We start from the raw sequence: 19,864 nt of genomic DNA, 5'->3' as shown, positions 1-19,864 counted from the left end.
ATACGATAAAGTGAGGAGATAAGAAGGGAAAGTGGAGTTGGGCACAAGTCACTATGGACATGGAGATGGTTACTGCAAACAGCCATTTCCATCAAATTTCTGTTATCTAATCCACGCTGTCCCAATCTTTGTTCTTATCCATAATGTCGGGGAATTTCGGCCCAATAGGCCCTTCAAAATCCAATAGGCTTAGAGTCGTCCGGCCCATTGACAATCTCACTTGGGCCGTTGGAAAGTGAACCAATTGGGCTTTCTATTTTTCAAGGCCCATAATATTTGGGCTGGTCCATTAGATGACTAGACCAATTCCATTTCGGGAAAGGATGGAGTCGAGATTTATTCAAATGTTTCGAGTAAATAAGTCAAAAGTAATTATTATATTATTTAAAGCAGAGAATTAAAATTCTCAAACTTTACATTAATTCTACATCGTACTAAAAATATTTAATGAATACTCCTTTCATGTAAAAATTAAATATTTAATTTTACTGCTATATACAAATTTAATTTTAGAAAAAGACCATAAATTCATACATTATTAAAAAAAAAAAAAAACTAAAAAAAAAATTGGAGAAGAAAAAACATGTTTTTTTAATTTGCTGAAAAAGAAAGAAATGGAACGGAACCGTTCCGGCGGGTAGTGAATGGAACGGTATATATAAATTAGTGGGGAACAGACATGCTGGGCACCGGAATCGAGGAATCTCAATAGACAAAATTTAATACTTTCCTCTGAAGTCCGGTCCCTATGCTGACACACTCCTTCCCCTGTCCCCGACACTCTCCATAGCCTCCGCCAGAGTGGCTTTTTAAGCTAATTTTGCTCTGTTTTAGCCTTAAACCATAATCTCGAGCTCTGTAATCCTCACAGTGGGTGCCTTTTTAGAAAGCAAAACGAGCCGTTGCTGTTCTAAACCAGAATCTTACAAATCCCTCGTTCCCATTTCTCTACACAAACCCCGCAGGAGAGTTGGACTGAGACTTGAAGGCGTGGATTTCAGGTGATAACGAGAAGGAGAATGGGGAAAAGGGCTGGATTCAATCTCATTTTTTATGGGATTTCACTGCTGCTTATGTTCTTGGGTTTGTAGCTCTCTGTTTCCTCTTCGTGTTCTTCATTTTTGCTGTTCTGTTCACTGTTCTTGCTGTTCTGGGTGTGTTCCTCTTCGATTTGGTACCACATTTGACATTTCTTGCGGCGGTTTTGTCTGATTCTACTTGTTGGATCTTCCATTGGCATTGTTGCTACTTCTTTAGCTAAACTGAAGTAAACTAATCATTATTCAACCTATTGAGTAACATATTTCTGTGCTTGTATTGATAGAAATCATAGATTACAGAATAAAAGATTTGAAACCCTTTGTAAGAAAGGAAAGAACAAACCCTTTTGGTATAAGTCACCATTGTCTTCGTTTTCATGCTTGAAATAAGGCTGTATGTTTCCTGCAGGCCATTGCCAGGGAAGTAATGTTGGAATTTGCTATGGAAGAAATGCAGATGACCTCCCAACACCAAATAAAGTGGCCCAATTGGTTCAACTTCATAACATCAAATACCTTAGAATTTATGACTCAAACATTCAGGTTCTCAAGGCCTTTGCCAACACCGGTGTCGAACTTATGATCGGGATACCGAATTCCGATTTGCTGCCATTCGCTCAGTTTCAGTCTAATGTAGATACTTGGCTGAAGAATAGCATTCTCCCTTACTACCCGGCGGCGAAAATAACATACATTACAGTCGGTGCCGAGGTCACGGAGAGCCCTCACAATGTGTCTGCCTTGGTGGTGCCTGCCATGAACAATGTACTCACTGGTCTTAAGAAGGCTGGTTTGCACAAGAAGATAAAGGTTTCTAGCACTCATTCGCTCGGAGTTTTGTCTCGGTCGTTCCCTCCCTCGGCTGGCGCTTTTAGTAGTGATTTTGCATTCTTCTTGAAACCATTGTTGGAGTTTCTTGCTGAGAATCAGTCTCCTTTTATGATCAATATTTATCCTTACTATGCTTACAGAGAATCCCCTAGCAATGTGTCATTGGACTATGCTCTTTTCGAATCGTCGTCTGAAGTTATCGATCCGAATACTGGTCTGCTTTACACGAACATGTTTGATGCTCAGATTGATGCTCTTTATTTTGCTTTGATGGCTCTAAATTTTAGAACTATTAGAGTGATGGTCACAGAAACAGGTTGGCCATCTAAAGGGTCACCAAAGGAGACAGCTGCAACTCCCGACAATGCGCAAACTTACAACACGAATCTTATCCGACATGTTATTAATAACACCGGGACACCTGCAAGGCCGGGGGAGGAACTGGATGTATATATCTTCTCTTTGTTTAATGAAAACAGGAAGCCGGGGTTGGATTCTGAAAGGAACTGGGGATTGTTCTATCCAGACCAGACCAGCGTCTACAACTTGGATTTTACAGGAAGAAGTGCAGTAGACATGACTTCACAGGCTAATATGACTGGTTCTAATGGAACTGACTGGTGCATTGCTTCGAGCAAGGCGACCGATATGGACTTGCAAAACGCGTTGGATTGGGCTTGTAGTTCGGGGAATGTCGATTGCACTGCCATCCAGCCAAGCCAGCCTTGTTTTGAGCCAGATACTCTTGTTTCTCATGCATCTTATGCGTTTAACAGTTATTTCCAGCAGAATGGAGCTACTGATGTTGCTTGTGGCTTTGGAGGGAATGGAGTTAAAGTTAGCCAGGATCCAAGTAAGTCAGTGTTATTATATATCTGTTTGCTAGATATAGTTACTTGGCAAACAAATGTAGCTTAGTGTCTTTAACTGCATGTTCAAATTTCCTTTGAAATCCCGACTTTTGAGGTTAAGGCCTGAGACTTTACCTGATTCGATCCGACCCTTCAACAAGCCTATCATTGACACTCATGTCTTTTCATTGTCCCATCTTGTTTATTCCTCGTTTCCTCTTCAATGCTCACATTATATGATGTGTTTGATGATGTGGCGTCCTCCTCAATCGCATCATGATATTCTTTTCTATTGGCCCTCGTGTGACTGAATGGGAGCTTTTTGAGGATCGCTGCTTTACTTGTCTCAACATGAGGATCACAACCTACTCGCTTCCTAGTATGGTTGTGACATTCTCCCCCACTTAAATTAGTCATCGATGAGTATCCCGAGGCCCAATCGCGGGATTGTTCATGTAATCAACTTAGTTATAAGACCTACGAGAATCAAGATTTTGCCTGATATTCTTTTAGCTGCCCGGTTTGGTTCCTAAACTTGAGTTTGTAACTTGTCTTTGCAGGCTATGATAACTGCGTGTACGCGACCGTTGTTGGGTAAGCTCTTTCTTTTGGAATGGAAGCAAACTTGACATTATTTTGATTGTTCGTTTCATAAATTTTCTTGTTTATTGTTTAATGGTTATGCAGGAAGAACAAGACGACTTCTTCCAGTAATACAACAGCAATGTCCTCAACTTCATCATCATCTTCTTCAGCGATTGGAGTTTCTGCAGGTCTACTTATCTTGGCCTTCATATCATGTTTTTTCAAAATTTCATGATGATGGGGTCAGCCCAGTCTTCTGAAAATCTCAGATTTTCCTTATTTTGTAATTGAACTTGTAACTTCACCTTGTAAGAAGGGATCTAAGGGGAGTTCGAATTTCTAATCAAATGATTTTTTTGGTCGTCTATTTTACTTCTGAATATGTATAGAAAAGTTCATCAAAGTTACCAAAATAATAATTCCCTGAAACTATAATCCAGTGTGATGTTCATGATACCATATTTAAAATTTTGAAAAATATAACAAAATATCTGCAATTTCTAGTCAGAAGGATTGGGAACAGTTGGGAGTTTTTAGGGTTACAGAGTTTGGGAGCAATCTCTCAAAGCGAAACTCACGAATCGACCATCGTGATTCTAGCCAACTATCCTTCGCAGTACAAGATTCGGGTAATCCAAATTGCTACAACGAAAGACGAGAGCACCTGCTGATCGCTAATCATGACATAAATGCAACATGAGCTTGAGATGAACTTCTAATTGAATTCTTTCCTCCCATCTTTTTGTATACCATTCGATGTTAGCAGGCACAATCTAGAAAACTCGTGTGTTAAGATCTCAATCTTTTTCTTACACAGAATAGTAGTTTAGCCATTGAGCCGATAAGACCTCCCTCTGAAAGCTCCACTTGTACCCCTATCATCAGGTACTGCTGCACGTTGAATTGGTGGTGCTCCTATCCTCCACCTTGATACTAACCTCTGTCTGTAGAAATTGTTAAAGATACGCTGAATAAAAGCAAGGCAAGCAATACAAAAACCCAACGGATGAGTATATAAAAAGTATATAAATAGGCAGAATCTCAAACTAACAAGGCAAGGAATATTTGTAGTTAAAAAACAAAACGAGGAAGGATACACCCAAAATGGAGTTTTCAATATGTTCTTTCCGCCCGCCAGAGGATGCAACACGGTCAAGAAGTAATACAAATGCCCTGCTAAGATTCCAAGTAAATCAGGTACAAGAGGTGAACCAAAAATGACATCCAGCGCTAGCATGGCCCATGGCAGATAAAATGCCTGCACAAAAAGCATTACATTTGTAATGCAGATATTAGGAACTGAAACACAATCCCGTGGTGAAAAAAAGGTACAATTTGAAACCTAAATCATTGCTATTGGTCGTACCTTAAGAGTCACAAGGCCATATATGTTGATCTGTGCAGTAGGAAATTCTCTACTCCAGACGTAGAGAAGCATAAACACAAGTGATATCCCTAAGAATGATGAATAGAAGATTGGTATAGCAGAAAGTACCTACACAAGAGGAAGTATCCATAAAAAGAAAGCTTGTCACGAATCAGCGTAAATACATTTTGATATGCACAAATACACAAACTAAATAAAGGTTCAAACAAGCAAAAACTCTTAGATGGGAGGATTTCATGAGGAAAAAAAAAAAATCCCCGAGGAACAGAAATACAAAAGAGNAAAAAAAAAAAAAAAAAAAAAAAAAAAAAAAAAAAAAAAAAAAAAGAACTCGCAACAACCGAACATTGAACTAACTAATGATTTTTTAACCAACGGATGATATGCTTCATGAAATTGCAATAATGATTTTTTAACCAACGGATGATATGCTTCATGAAATTGCAAATGATTAAGTACCATCAAAATAATTTGGAACAAGGAAAAAAACAACCAAAAGTCCGGTGGCCTTTTCACACATCTTTCCCTCACAACATTACTATCACTTCTAAATGACATAAAACAGTTTAACCATTAGGTGTCATCTGCAAAATCTACTATTTTTACGAACAGATAAAACTGAAAAGAACCTCTGCATCTAAACCTTTTTTTGTCGAAAAAACTAAGCTTCCAACCAAAAGTGAAAGAATACAAAAGGGCCAATCTAAAGGAATAACTTAATAAAGATCTTCACGCACCAATAATGTTAAGGCTCCAAATATCATCATCCATAGAAAGTCTGCCGTTCGCCTCTGAAATGGTCCATTCTCAAGTTGAACACCATACCTTGCTCTGCGAGGGCACAAACACAAAAACTATTAGTGCATCATAAACCTTTATGAAAGTTTTAACACAAACCCTTCACCTTCATGAAAAAGTACTGCTAGTAGTTCATGTATAAAAATAAAAGTTATCACACACAAAAACTTACATCATTAGTAAACGAATTCCGAAATTGATAGAGAATTTTCCAAGGAAGAAGAAGTTTGTGAATAGCCTCCATACCTGAAAATAAAGGTAGCCTTCGATAAATATTATTAATAGTAATGGAAAGAATATATTGGAATTCACATTAAAGAATTACTGCAAAGGGAAAGGCATCCATCATTTAAGAATATTCAATGTAAAGAACGTTCTAGTTCATGACTTACTTAAGGCACAGTCATTTCCACTGAAAAATCAGATGCTGTTAGACCTAAATTTATAAGCACAAGTAATTCCACCACAAAAACAAAAAGGCGAGAGAGAGAGGGGCCAAACTTATACTGTTCTCTCAATTTTTTTCAAAACCACTTCCTTTGATATGAAAGACCAACTTCCTAGATGAAAAACAATGATTCTATAGGCAAATATTGACGAGATTCAAGAAACAATAACTGCTAGTTCTTTTCTTTTTAGCATTAATTCTCAACCAGCAATAGACACACCTCGGTTAGAACCTCACAAGTTGTGTCATTTCCCTAAGAGCAAAGATTCTTCTCGTCAGAATTTAAAATCCATAGCATAAGTTAACTTGTTTCTACCATAATTTTCCTGGATTGGATTTCATGTAAAAACTCTGGTTCTTGTGTATCTCCCTTCACTGCTTTTAGATATCTTTACTGTTTACTTCATAAATTGACGTTTGATAAAGAATTTGCCATTAGGCTTCATACAAAACTTAAAAATGAGCAATAAATTTTACCAAGTTTCTATTCCTCCTCACCGGGTTTAGGATGAAGAGATTTGTCGGTCAACTTTCATTTTGAATTTACTTGAACTGTTCTATATCTAATTCTATTCCTCTTGTTTGGAATAGGGACTTCAAAAATTAAAGAGATTTATAACCTCCAGACTATGGAAATATACAGAACAAGTACGGAAGGATAGATTAACATTGAGGGTGTCTCAATCAGTCCGATGGGATGATTGCCTTACCTTACAAGATTTGACATTAAAAAAGATCGTATAATCCTTGATATCCTAAATGGAAAGTCCCTTTGGCTTAAGACCATGACCTTATTTTAGAAAAGTAAGACACAATTAAACAATATGGAGAAAAATGACAAAACTATCCAATCCCAAAAGTTCCTACCAAAAACAAGAACCTTTATTGGAGTTCAAAGGAACCCACACTAATGAAAATTAGTACTAATTAATAAGAGGAGAATTGACGACATAGTTGCTAAAGTCGCTATCAAAGACTTGAACCATTACCTCAAAAGTTAAGTTAAAGATGATTCCAATGTTCCCATCAATAACTTTTCTAATAAAATATTCTCGAACAGTCTAACATTCCTTGCACTAACTAAGAATTTATTTATTTTGATCTCAACCGAATAATGGAATTCATTTCGAAATAAATCCCATCTTCATTCATTGTTTCCAATTCTGAGTTTTATCTGATATTTATCGCCTCCGTAAAATTATCAATCGAGAATATAACCGATAGGTCAACCAACCAGGAAATTATTGAAATCCAAGAATTCCATATCCACTCATAAGTATGAAATTCAACGCCCCTTGGAAAGATAAAGAATGATCAAGAAGAATGTTGGATAAACAGAATAAAAACACTAATGAAAGCAAGAGTCAGCAGATGTTTAAAAAGAACAAAAATTGAACAGATAAATTCAAGTCAATACCTGAAAACGCTTGAATATGAGTCCGAAATGCAACGCAATAAAATTAGGATTTAACAAGCCAAGTTGGAAGACTGTAGTCGCCAAAAGGCATAGGGTTCCATACGCCTTACTTATAGGCGGAAGAGAGTTGTAATATCTGAATCGTGAAAAAAAAATAAAAAATGGTCAGGTTCCAGATTAAAATCAAACTACACAATGACAGCAGACATTGAACATCAGAAAAAAAAAATCAAAAGTAATCAAATTGCAGCATCGAACAGCAGAGAAACGAAATACAGAATTCATAAATTGAGTTTCAAACAGGAAATAGAAATGGAGAGGCAGTATTACTCGGCCGGAGAAGACATTGTAGAAGCAGAAATCAAACTCGAAGCAGCTTTAGAACTAGAGATCTCTAAGTCTTCTTTAAGAAATTTCACCGCTTGAAGACGAACAAACCTTAGCAAACAAGAAATCAGTAGGACAATAGAAACGCCAGAATATATAGGCGAAAGAAAAGGAATAGAACCAAATAAGACCCAAAATGTTCCACTTCCGTCTCGCACGTGCGGATTACTGGGCTTGCTAAAATGTACTCATTAAGCCCATATCATAATATGGGCTAGGCCCAAGGACAGCTCCAGATTGCATTTCTCATCAGAGATTTGTGGGGCCCAGAGAGGTGCCAGGTGGCACGTCCTTGTAAATGGAACTACGCATGTCAGTTGCTTTCTCCATGTGGGTTGTCGCTCTCTATCTTCAACATGGGCCGCCCCCTTATCCAGCCCAATATCCTTTCATCTTAACTTATTCTAATTTTCATTATCTAATTTCCTATTAATCATAATACACTTATTAAAAATTAATAAAGTTTCGACCTTTACGAGAAAATAAAACATATTTTTTTAACAAAATAATATTTTCTATATACATTATTAAAAATTAATAATTTTAAAATTGTTTAGCTAAAACTTATTGAGGAATTATATGTAATTAGAAGTGGGTTTTAAAAGGACAATATAGTTTCTTTTTATCTCATTTCACATATTTTTCACTTCATTACATATGTAAAAATATTCACTAGAAATTCCATTTATGCCCCTTCTAGAGGGGGATTTCACCAGGTGGCCATAGGCTAATGGTAGTGTAGATCATAGGGGCACATATGTCACAAATGTCACATGGGACAGTTATAGAGCTACAAAGTTTTATATTTTAATATATTTTTTTTAAATAACAAAAAAAACTATTGTCGATTTCCAATAATTGTATTTTGGGTGATAATTGAAATTTAAAATTAAAAGTATAAATCTAGAAAAAAAAAAAAGTATTATGGAGAACTGATTTGTCTCTTTCTACGACAAGGAAGATATTCTTCCCATAAACAATTATTTTTATATATAATTTTCTGAATTTCCACTTTATAGTGATTGATTACTGTCTATTTCCTTGCCACCTGGAATCAAATCAATAATCAAAATGTTTTAAAACATTATATTTAAATACGAGAAGTAGATTTTGTTTGTTTTTTAATCTTACTTAGTAGTCTGTTTAAGTGTAGTTAGCAGCATTATCCATGTAATTAATGAACAAATTGTTAAACCAGCCCCTCTCTAAATGGTATGATATTGTTGGTTTGAGTGTGAGCTCCTGTGACTTTACTTTATACTTCTCCAAAACGGCTCTAAATTAATCTATACTTTATACTTCTCCAAAACGGCTCTAAATTAATCGATAGATGTGGGACTTTTATCAATCTAATACAAATTAGCTAAGAATTTCACAAACGACAATCAATCAAAACTCGCCGGCGAACAAATTAGCCAAAACATTTCATTAATCAGTGTTGAATGAATGACAAACTCATCACAAAAATTCGTTTTTTTTCTCATGGCGGCGACGAGCTGGGATGATCACTGTCTGTTGTCTCAGCCAGTGTTCCACAGACAAGAGGCTTCACGACAGGAGGTAACCTCAGACAATTCAAACTCCCACCAGGAATCATAGAACATTCAGGCGGAGGCCTCTGCATGTTCCTTCCAGGAATGCAATTTCCTGAGAAATCAAATCCCAAATTCCCCAGAAAATGATGCGAGCATTCTTGGCTAACTCCGGAAAAAAAGTTGAAAGAAACCGTCAGATTCACCAAGCTTTTCAACGAACAGATCAAATCGGGAAGAACACCGGAAAGGCGGTTGTGGCCGAAATTTAGAATTTGGATGTCGTTCAAACAGGACAGAGTATCAGGCAAATGACCCATCAATGAATTGAAACTAACATCGAACACTTGCATTTCTGAGAAAAGCCCGATTCCTTCGGGGATGCAACCAGTTAATTGGTTGTTCAAGAACAAGATTTCTTTAAGTGATGAACCCAAGATCCCGAACCCAGTTGGGATATTCCCAGACAGCTTGTTGTTAGCTAAATTAATGACAGAAGCAGGGGAATTCCCCAGATTCTGTGGTAGTTCGCCGTCGAAATGGTTGTTGTTGAGGAAAATGGCGTCGAGTTTTTTATTGAAGATGTCTTCTGGAATTGGGCCGGAGAAATCGTTGAATCTCAGGTCTAAATAGACGAGATTCGGAATATATAATGTGGTAATTGGAAAAGGACCGGAAAAAAGATTGTTGCTAAGATCTAGTTCTTGGAGGGAAGACATTTGTCGGAAGGTGTCGGGAACGGTGCCGGAAAATCGGTTGGAGTTGAGGTGAAACAGAGTGATTTCCGTGAGATAAGAGAGCTGATTCACGAGAGTACCTGCTAGATTGGCGTGATTGAGGTCGATTCCGGCGATAATGTCGACGGGGGACGACGTCATTTCGTCTTGAACTTGTGCACAGAAAACCCCTTTGTAAGAACACACATTGGGGCCGACCCAACTGCTCAAAATTCCAAGTGGGTCACTTGTAATGGCGGATTTCCATGCTTGGAGGGCGGCGTAGCCTCTGTTCAGCCTCGGCGTCGGAGGCCCAGATGGCGTTTTTCCACCGTTTCCGCCAATCCATACGCCTGGCCCACCACCGTTGCCGATAGAGATCCCGACGCCGATTCCCCCATTGACGGCGACTCCGCCATTGACGCCGACTCCGAAGGTTTCAGTTGCAGTGGGGTTTGTGAGTAGGAAGAAGATGAGACAAGTGAGAATTGGGAAGCTTTTCATTTTTTTTTTTTTAATTTTATTTTGTTTTCTCGAAGAAGGAGATGAAAATGTTTGAGCCGGTGAGGTTTTTGTCAAAAGAGGGTGCGGCCTCGGGGAGGGTAGCAGGTGTGAATTGACCGTAAGACCCAAGGACTTTTTTTTTTGTTAAAGTTAAAAAAACAATTATAATAAACTTTTAAATGGTTAATTTTGAATAAAATTTATTGGTGTTTTGATTCGAAAATATCTTTATTCGTTACAAAAATATTCCAAAATTATTAATTTAAGAATTTTTTGACATTTCTCAGAAAAATATAGAACACCAAATCTAAAGACTAGATTAGTAATTTAGCTTTCTAATTATTAATATTTTTTGTTTTATTTAATTGTTAATTTTTTTTAATTTTATCTAATTATAATTTGATTAATTGTGGAATGACCGTCTCGTGAACTAGCTCGTTTTTGTTTTGTGTGCTTAATTTTACACTAATGATTACCAATTTCTTTTATTNGTTTTGTGTGCTTAATTTTACACTAATGATTACCAATTTCTTTTATTTTTTGTTTTGTCTGCCAACAATAATTTTGGAGTTTTATTTTCAATTAATGTATATTATTATGCCATAAAAATAATAAAATAGCAACAAAATATAATTAATTTGCATATAACATTAGTAAATATATTTCTCTGTATATTATTTATTAATTAATTTAAATATATGTTGTTTTGAAATTTTGTTTGAATATTATTTAAAAAAGATTTTATTAATATGATAATTTTTTATTTTTATTATAAATAAAAACAGCTCAAGAGCGTTGTTAATTTCATATCAAATATTTCTTTTTAAGAAAAGTGAGGGAATAAATAAAAGATAAACGAATATCACTAAAGTTAAATTTAGAAAATTGAATTTTGATATATATTAAAGAAAGATTCATAATTATCTCAACTTTTAATCTAGAGGACAAATAGGTAAAAACAATATGCTTAAGATTAACTTTTAATAAATAAAAAATACTGTTTAAATTTAAATTTCTTATTATCTACACCCATGTACAAGTGCGCGGGTGAAATCAAGTACAAAAATTTGAGGTTCGGTTAGAGTGAGGAACAAAACATTCGTTATAAGTACGTGGAAACTTCTCTCTAGTAAATGCGTTTTAAACCCGTGAGACCAACAGCGATAACATAATAGACCAAAACAGACAATATCTACTAGCAGTGAGCTTAAGTTGTTACAAATGGTATTAGAGTCAGACACCAAGTATGTTGGCCTCCAAGAGGGTGGATTGTGAGATTGCACATCGATTGGAGAAAGAAACGAAACATTATTCATATGGGGGTGGAAACTTCTTCATAGTATACGCGTTTTAAAAACATGAGACTAACAACAATACGTAACGGATCAAAGCAGACAATATCTGGTGTATATAGATTAGGAGTATTACAAGGCAGGCATTAGAGTGTTGTTTTCTATGTTACACGTAACTTCATCTCGTTTATCATCTAAGATGAGTTTGTATATATTTAGTTAAATTTAATGGAAATAAAAGGGAAGAACGAAAGAGAGTTGGAAGATAGTTTGAAGAGAAGACAATAAAAGTCAAAGGCTAGGGTTTCATTAAATATCGGACACGACAAGGACATGGACAGCAAAATAATCACATCAATTGGAGGGAATATATAAATGAATTTTAATTATCATAATAAATAGGAAGCCAACCAAATAATATTTTCAATTATTTCCGCCACAATAAAAGCACACATTTTTATTACACACTTCGTGTTTTCACAAGCATTTTGGGTAATCAATCATTCAATTATTTACCCTTCCCTAATTTAAAACCAATAATAAAGTCGACGGGATAGGGCAGGACAGGGCAGCTGGATCATTATAGTAATAATAATAATAATAATAATAATAATAATAATAATAATAATAATAATAAGGGAGCTGACAGGTTATAACCTACGCCCTAACGTACCCCACAAGTTTGGGCTCCTCATCTGGGCTTCACGCCTTTAGCAGCCCATATTTTACGGGCTGGGCTTTTCTATGGATCGAGACTCGTTTTAACAAGGGTGGGCTTTTCTATGGACCTCAGCATAAGCTCTCGTGACTTTATGTGTGGCTCCCTCTTAACAATTTTCAACGCGACAAAATAGACATTTAAAAAAAAAATATTTAATTTAGATGAAAAATAATAAAAAGGACCACATTAAAGTAATTAATTATTGGAGTTTAAGGATTAGTCAAAAAATAAAGTAATAAAGAGAAGAAATTGGTGATTGGTTGTTATTTCCGGCACTTTTTCTACCCTAAAGTTTATTCTTGTCCTCTCCTCCTTTATTCCCTCACCATCAAATTTCCCACTTTTTTTATTTATTTATTTTTTAATTTTTCACTGGGTCGATTTATTATTTTATTCTCTTATCCTAAAGATACTTACACTTTGTTCTCCATTACATATATTATTATTATTATTATTATTATTATTATTATAATGATGATTAAAAGAAAAAGAAAATAAATTAATGCAAGAACATGAAGGAATAAAATCCAAGTTTGAAGTTGAGAGAAAAGAAGGAAGAGTGAATACAAATTATATCCTTTTTCTTTTTGTTCTTTGAAAAAAGAATAATTTACCCATAAAGAGAATGAATGGTAATAAAGATGATGTGTAATCATTATAAGGGTCACAACTTTCATGCACCTATTCATATATATGTATACGTATGTGTGTATGTATATGGTTCTTTTACTTTTCCTTTAATTTCACTCTCTCTAAAGAGTGTGAGAAGGAAGTTGAAGGGGAGTCGGGTTCGGGTAGGACTCGAGAAGTGAAAAAGGGTCGATTATATCTAAGGAAGTTGAAGGGGAGTTGGGTTCGAGTAGGATTCGAGAAGTGAAAAAGGGTCGATTATATCTAAGGAAGTTGAAGGGGAGTTGGGTTTGGGTAGGATCCGAGAAGTGAAAAAGGGTCGATCGGTGATCCTCATGGGTTTTTNATTTTTTTTTTTTTTTTTTTTGGCTTCGAGACAAAAATATATATATATTTGAACTTTGGGGTGTGTTTCAATTCAACAAATTTGAAAGCTTAAAATACCAATAATGTGGAGAATGGTTTTTGTTTTTGACTATCCATGACCGTGGAGATTCGGGTTGTCCGACTCGGGCCAAAATGATGAATACTTCATCCATTGATCTGCCTCTCGACTACTCGATATGGATGATTCCTGCTCCAAAACCCACTTTGTCAAACAAAAGTTAATCGATTACCGAACAAATTATAATTTTTAAAAATATATTTATATAGTTTAGGCTTGGATTCTAAATCTTAAAACATTTAAATGTGATTGTTAACCTACTCATTTGCTTCCACTATTACTCGTCTTAAACCCTAAAAAATCCCATTACGCATTACATAACACACTAGCTCAGAACTTTATTATCAAAACACGTAACATTAGTGACCGTATAAATAATTAAAATGTAAATTTAATCTAATATTTAAAATTATAAGAAAAATTGTCTAAACTATATGGATAAAATAGTGACGTTTTGAATTATAAAGTTAAAATTGAAACTAAATTCAAACCCTAAAGAGAAGGTAAGTACTCCAATTTCTATCTTTTTCTTTTTTCTTACTGTTCTTTTGAACCTTTTTTTTTTTCTGGATAAATAAATAAAAAAGGTAGCGGGGTTCATGGAATTCAGAGTAAAAAAGTAAAGAAAAAGAAAGAGAAAAAAAAAAAAAAAAAAAAAAAAAAAAAAAAAAANAAAAAAAAAAAAAAAAAAAAAAAAAAAAAAAAAAAAAAAAAAAAAAAAAAAAAAAAAAAAGATGTATTATGAAGAACTCACAGGTGGGTGATGTTTGATGGAAGAAGAAGAAGAAGAAGTGCAGCCCATGATGAGTTCTTCCAGGCCTGACGCCGACCTTCCTCCCATTTTATGATGCTCACTTTCACCTTCCTCCTGCTGCTGCTGCTCATGTTTCCATTTCACGCAGTCATTTTCATTTCCAGACATAAAAACACAGACAACAATCATTACCTTAATCATTTCAACTAAATTTAACTCCCTCTATTTCCCGACACTACTCTTCCATGTTTGTTTCCTTTTTGCCCGACATCTTCTTTAACCCTATTCTCACCGTAACTTACTCAAACATTTGGCTGATAACCTATGTTTTAACTCTTTGGAACGACCCTCTAAAATGATATCATTATTATCCACTTTGAGTATAAGATCCCATGACTTTGCTCTTGATTCCTCCAAAGGCCTTATAACAAAGGATCCTAAGACTCCTTTACCAATAATCTTCAAGAAATCTCCCATCGAACAAAATATACTATAAAGCTTCTTCCAAGGCCTATAGAGCCCTCGAACAACCTCTCCTGAATCAAGACTCGACTCTCTTCTCTGGAGCTCTCGAACAAACTATACCATTTGTTCGACACTTTCTCACAACTTGCCTGTTCTACATTTAAGTATTCTATTCTATTGACATGATTAAGCTATGATACCATGTTAGAAACCACGACCCTCCACAATGATATAATATTATCCATTCTGAGCATAAGCTCTCGTGGCTAAAGACTTCATACCAAAAAAGATGTATTCTTTACTTATAAACTCATGATTAACCCCTGAGCTCTTCTCCAATGAACGTACTGTGTAGAGAATTCTCTCTTTTATCTTTAGTTACTCTTTTATGTTTGTACGTTAATGGAAAAAGTCATTCAAACCAAACCAAAGTATTAGTTTCAATGTCTATAACTGAATACCTTCCAAAATTCAATCTTTCTCGAGAAATGAGACGAGTGACCAAACCCCACATGCAAAATCCCATTATTTCATCTCTTCTTTTAATGCACACATAAACAAAACCACCATATATTATCCTCACCATTAAAAACACCAAAAAAAAGAGACCATTAATTATAGTACCTGCTGATGAAATTGTTGATTTTGGATTATGATCGGAGAAGGATGATGAAATGAATCGTGATCAAGGAGGAGAAGAGGAGGAGGCGGCGGCGGAGGAGAGATAATGGCGGAGATTTGATGACTCGGATGATTGCTGATGTGGAAGGCTGTGGTTGGTAGATGATGGTGAACAATAGAACGATGCTGGTCGTTGTGGGCCACCACAAGCTGATGGTGGTGGTCTCGCAGCTCAAACTCGCCGCTGCTGCTGCATGCGCCGCCGCTTGTTCGGCCTTTCATTCCCACCTGCAATGTGTTCCTAGTGTTTATCAGGTTAGTTTTTACCACTGATTTTGATTTAATTTCTAATATTTTAAACGCTTTTCACTGTGAATTGGGTTTATGTTTTAACCTCTAAAGTTTAAATCTTTTTGTTTGGGTAAATATTAAATGTGCCTAATATGGTCAGAAATAACCTCGTCAAAGCTTGTTGTTCTAAATGGGCCAAACCCAAAATGGTCAGATTTGAGATGTTGAATGTCCAACGAACTGAAGCTAGAAATGGAAGCTCCAACACCACCGCCAGCCGGAGACATTTCGTCGGCTTGAGCCATGGAAGAACAGCTGCTCCCACTTGCAACAACCTCAAAACCTGTCTCCGCCGCCGCAAGGCTTCTGTCCGACCAGTTGCACTGCCGTGGCTGTGTCTGATAAAATATCTTCGACACCACCAATTCTCCTTCTTTCTCTTCCTCATGCTGTCCCAAATGGTATTGATGCATGACCCAATTCGTCTTTTCCGGCTTCCGATTCTTGCCGAAGTTTGTGTAAAGAACCAAGATTTTCTTGCAGCCCTTTTGCTTGCCACTCGCCATCACCGGTCGGGTCTTCCCCGTCTTGTGCCACCGCGTTTCGCCACCCCGTAAGTCGCACTCCGTTTGAATTTTCCTCCGCTTTCTCGTCCCCGTCGTGTACGCTTTCGACGGCCGGTGGAAGAAATGCCTACTCAATCCGTCCCTACTAACTCCTATTATGGACACAGAAAAAATAATCACAACTCTGCACAATAGTATGATATTGTCCACTAATTTTGTTAAATCCATGATCATTCCTTAAATTAGTCGGGAAAGAAAAAAAGTAAACAACCTGGAAGTTTCTCGGGATGGGTATAACAAATTCCATCTTCTCCTTCAATTGTGGGAATAAACTCATCAATCAAAGGATGAGATTTCATGTCTTTTGCTTTAACTTTTGCTTCGAGATGTTCGATCAATTCTTGATCGGTCGGATCAAACTTCACTCCGGCTGGTAAGCCGACCCAATCCTGATAAACCCTCTTCCAATCAAAACTAATTACTGGGTTTCTCTTAATTATCATATATGNAAAAAAAAAAAAAAAAAAAAAAAAAAAAAAAAAAAATCAGTACCGGCCTTCCTTCAAGCTTATGGCCGCAACCAGGGCAGTGTTTGGATCCACACATCTGATGCTGTTCAAGCTTTGCATCTAGTAAAGAATCGGAGCCGCCGCCGACGATTGAACCGATTTGACTATTTCTCATATCTTTATGGTTTCTTGAACGGAGTTGTGGTGGTTCATGTCCAAGAGGAAGAGAGGTTTATGAATATATGGAGGTGTAGCCGCCGCAATCAGTTGAAACGCCACCGTTTTTTCAAAAGGAGAAGGATGAAGAAGAAGAAGAAGAAGAAGAAGAAGAAGAAGAAAACAAAAGTGGGCTAGAATTGTTTTAGTTTCTCACTGGCGGCTATTGTAGAGTAGCTTTAACTTTAACTCAACTTAAACATAGAGAGAAGACAGAAGAAGCTGAGAAATAAAAGAAAAGGGAAGGTTGCCCTTAATTCAACTTACAAACCCACCGACCTTTTAGCCTCTTTCCTCAATTAAACAAACCCCATGTTCACTTTCTCTCTCTCTCCAAACCACGCTCTCTCAATCGTATGATATCGTCTAAGCTCTCGTGACTTTACTTTTAGTTCTCCCAAAAGACCTTGGTGGGACTCCCCCTCTTCCAACAATGCTCACGACACTATAGACCTAAGCCTCCCCTTAATCGAGACTCGACTTCTTCTTTTGACTACATTTTTTAGGGTCTCAATTTCGTGGTTCAATATTTGAAGATTCTATTGACATGACTAAGTTAAGTGCATGACTCATGACTCATGACTCTCCATAATTGTATAATTGTTTACTCAATGACTTTGTTTTTGGATTCCTTAAAATGGAGATGTATTCCTTGCTTATAAATTCATGATCAACCTCTTAATTAGTCGATGTGAGACTCGTCTCCAAACAATCCACAACTTTGATAATACAAAACGAAAGTATAAAACTTGGGTAGCTTTTGGATAGCCAAAGACTGCGGTGGAACATGCTAATTTCAAATTAAATACATAGCTTTAATAAAAAAGTTCATGGAATCAAGACGTTGGTTTAAAGTTGAAACTAAGGTATATATGTGAAGAAAATAATCTAATTAATTCACCTAATTATATCAATTTGGATATAAAAATGACAACTTTGATTGTGTTTTGAACCGTCTTTTACTGTAACAACCCGTTTCACTACTACCAGATATTGTTCTTTTAATTATATGAATTTAGATATAAAAATGACAACTTTGATTGTGTTTGATCGTCTTTTACTATAACAACCCATATCCACCGCCAGTAGATATTGTCTTTTTTGGACTTTCCCTTTCGGGTTTGCTCTCAAGACCATTTGTAACATCCCAGATCCATCGCTAGCAGATATTGTCCTCTATGGATTTTTCCTTTCGGGCTTCCCCTCAAGGCTTTAAAACGGTCTGTTAGGGGAAGGTTTCCACACCCTTATAAATGGTGGTTTGTTCTCCACCCCAACCAATGTGAGACATCACAATCCACCCCTCTTCGGGGCCCAGTGTCCTCACTGGCCCTCTTTCATTCCTCCAATCGATGTGGGACCGCCCCCAAATCCACCCCTTTAGGGACTTTAAAATGCGTCTGCTAGGGAAATGTTTCCAAACGAGCGTGAAAGTGAGAGAAGGTGATGAGTTGATGAGTGGGCATGATGCCTTTTGGGCATGAATGATGAGAGAGAGAGAGAGGAGGAAGAAGAAGAGGAAGAAGAAGAAGAAGTTGCTTCATAAGAAAGGGAAAAACAAGAGTAGAGAGAGAAGTGGAAGAAGGACCACTAGAAAAGGCCTGTAATTAGAGCTGATTAAGAACCCTAAAAAGGGGCTATGGAAACTTGGACCAGAAGCACACACACATCAAACATTTCAATATTACATGGTTTCATTAAAAGCCTAAAAAAAAACAATAAGATGATTGCTTGGCTTCACGTTTTGTTCTCACATTCTCATTCACAAATACACAGACCAAATGATGGGATTCAGAACCCTCCACTTTCCCCCACCAACACTCTCCCTTTCCCAATTTTCCTCTTTTAAAACCCTAATTAAATCCAAGTCTTTTTGTAAATGGGTTTTCTTTCCTTCGTTACATATGGTTGGGAGGAGTCTCACGTTCGCTAATCAAGGAAAAAATCATGAGTTTATAAGTAAAGAAGATGCATTTGTCGTTCGAGCTTTTCAATCGGTTTTTGACATATACACTAAGGCTACCCATCATATGACCAACAATCAAGCAGCATTTGTCTCATCCTCGCTGTCGGGTATCGTACACGTTTGATATAAATAAGCACTTTGTAGGCTATCAGTGGAGGACTATGAGATCGTTCACTCGATCCCAAAAAAAGAACTCTCTCAACCCTAGTAGGCTTGTTAGGATGAAGGACATCCAATAGCTTATAGAGAGACTGAAGGTGATGTTTCTGCCATATACCATCATCCATATAAGTATAATATTATTGTAAAAGGTCGTTGTTTATAAATAGAAAAAATCTATTTTATGAATAAACTTTTCAAAGGGTATATTTTTCTCCAATAATTTTTAGCAATTATTTTAATTTTGTGAGTATCAAAGTCGGAGATGAGATTTGACAACTTAGGTGGGACGAAAATGTCGTACCTGAATCCCGCTCAATTGATTTTTTTTTCATAAAAATAAAATTATTAATGAAATATGGTTACATATTATTGTTGTCGAAATAAAATGGACCAAAAAATTTATTGTCCCCAACCTAGGACAAATAGCTTCTATCCTACTTCAACAACATTATATATATATATATATATATATATTTGTAGCTTTTTAGTTTTAATTTATTTGTTTAATACTTATTTAAACAAAGTAATAAACAAATCATAATACCTTAATTCGAACATGGGCAATTAGTGTATACCGTTTAAATGGTTGTCTTTAGTTGTTGGATAAAAAACTCATTAAAAAAACCACATATTTCAATTTAACTCTAATTTATTAAATAATATATTAATTATCCTTTTAAAAGTCTCTACCATAAATGTAATTTAATTTAAAAATAAATAAATAAATGCA

At 36.1% G+C, this 19,864-nt stretch overlaps 4 protein-coding genes and 1 pseudogene across 7 annotated transcripts; 1 reads left to right on the top strand and 4 right to left on the bottom strand.

The window, feature by feature from the left end:
• Positions 1–726: 726 nt before the first annotated feature.
• On the top strand, positions 727–3,672 carry LOC111793580 (glucan endo-1,3-beta-glucosidase 13-like). The gene is made up of 4 exons (XM_023675530.1): positions 727–1,083; positions 1,450–2,724; positions 3,283–3,316; positions 3,410–3,672. Exons 1-4 carry the CDS (start codon positions 1,020–1,022, stop codon positions 3,540–3,542), a joined length of 1,506 nt encoding a protein of 501 aa, XP_023531298.1. The 5' UTR covers positions 727–1,019; the 3' UTR covers positions 3,543–3,672.
• Positions 3,673–3,752: 80 nt separating this feature from the next.
• LOC111793581 (derlin-1-like) lies at positions 3,753–7,815 on the bottom strand. Its single transcript, XM_023675531.1, has 7 exons — positions 7,688–7,815; positions 7,358–7,493; positions 5,665–5,738; positions 5,432–5,525; positions 4,674–4,802; positions 4,405–4,565; positions 3,753–4,251 (listed from the first exon to the last, which is right to left on the bottom strand). The coding sequence occupies exons 1-7, from the start codon at positions 7,702–7,704 to the stop codon at positions 4,134–4,136; spliced, it is 729 nt and encodes a 242-aa protein (XP_023531299.1). The 5' UTR covers positions 7,705–7,815; the 3' UTR covers positions 3,753–4,133.
• Positions 6,074–6,207, bottom strand: LOC111794151 (annotated as a pseudogene).
• A 1,321-nt stretch (positions 7,816–9,136) lies between the features above and the next one.
• Positions 9,137–10,547, bottom strand: LOC111793605 (leucine-rich repeat extensin-like protein 4). The gene has a single exon (XM_023675562.1). The coding sequence runs from the start codon at positions 10,494–10,496 to the stop codon at positions 9,225–9,227; it is 1,272 nt and encodes a 423-aa protein (XP_023531330.1). The 5' UTR covers positions 10,497–10,547; the 3' UTR covers positions 9,137–9,224.
• A 2,969-nt stretch (positions 10,548–13,516) lies between these two features.
• Positions 13,517–17,209, bottom strand: LOC111793708 (NAC domain-containing protein 75-like). 4 transcript variants are annotated; one of them, XM_023675714.1, is made up of 6 exons: positions 16,834–17,209; positions 16,553–16,742; positions 15,883–16,433; positions 15,428–15,712; positions 14,339–14,464; positions 13,517–13,713 (listed from the first exon to the last, which is right to left on the bottom strand). In XM_023675714.1, exons 1-6 carry the CDS (start codon positions 16,963–16,965, stop codon positions 13,615–13,617), a joined length of 1,383 nt encoding a protein of 460 aa, XP_023531482.1. In that variant the 5' UTR covers positions 16,966–17,209; the 3' UTR covers positions 13,517–13,614. The 4 variants fall into 4 exon arrangements, with proteins under 4 accessions (XP_023531482.1, XP_023531483.1, XP_023531484.1 ...); XM_023675715.1 differs by having other exon boundaries at positions 14,339–14,461; XM_023675716.1 differs by having other exon boundaries at positions 14,339–14,458.
• Between the last annotated feature and the right edge of the window lie 2,655 nt (positions 17,210–19,864).

The sequence above is a fragment of the Cucurbita pepo genome, chromosome LG04, assembly GCF_002806865.2.
Source record: "Cucurbita pepo subsp. pepo cultivar mu-cu-16 chromosome LG04, ASM280686v2, whole genome shotgun sequence".
Lineage (NCBI taxonomy): Eukaryota > Viridiplantae > Streptophyta > Magnoliopsida > Cucurbitales > Cucurbitaceae > Cucurbita > Cucurbita pepo.
Note: the sequence above shows the minus strand (reverse complement) of the source record. Positions and strands in the feature narration are given on the sequence as shown.

What these genes read in the sequence shown, in the direction of transcription:
- LOC111793580 (XM_023675530.1), top strand. Translation starts at nt 1,020, where the DNA reads ATGGGGAAAAGGGCTGGATTCAATCTCATTTTTTATGGGATTTCACTG. An exon ending in ACTGCTGCTTATGTTCTTGG is followed by an intron (nt 1,084 to 1,449) that starts GTTTGTAGCTCT and finishes TGTTTCCTGCAG; the next exon opens with GCCATTGCCAGGGAAGTAAT. An exon ending in TAAAGTTAGCCAGGATCCAA is followed by an intron (nt 2,725 to 3,282) that starts GTAAGTCAGTGT and finishes TTGTCTTTGCAG; the next exon opens with GCTATGATAACTGCGTGTAC.
- LOC111793581 (XM_023675531.1), bottom strand. An exon ending in ATGGCCTTGTGACTCTTAAG is followed by an intron (nt 4,566 to 4,673) that starts GTACGACCAATA and finishes CTTTTTGTGCAG; the next exon opens with GCATTTTATCTGCCATGGGC. An exon ending in TTGAAAACTCCATTTTGGGT is followed by an intron (nt 4,252 to 4,404) that starts GTATCCTTCCTC and finishes CAATTTCTACAG; the next exon opens with ACAGAGGTTAGTATCAAGGT.
- LOC111793605 (XM_023675562.1), bottom strand. Translation starts at nt 10,496, where the DNA reads ATGAAAAGCTTCCCAATTCTCACTTGTCTCATCTTCTTCCTACTCACA.
- LOC111793708 (XM_023675714.1), bottom strand. Translation starts at nt 16,965, where the DNA reads ATGAGAAATAGTCAAATCGGTTCAATCGTCGGCGGCGGCTCCGATTCT. An exon ending in CCATCCCGAGAAACTTCCAG is followed by an intron (nt 16,434 to 16,552) that starts GTTGTTTACTTT and finishes TGTCCATAATAG; the next exon opens with GAGTTAGTAGGGACGGATTG. An exon ending in ATCAACAATTTCATCAGCAG is followed by an intron (nt 14,465 to 15,427) that starts GTACTATAATTA and finishes TGGAAACATGAG; the next exon opens with CAGCAGCAGCAGGAGGAAGG.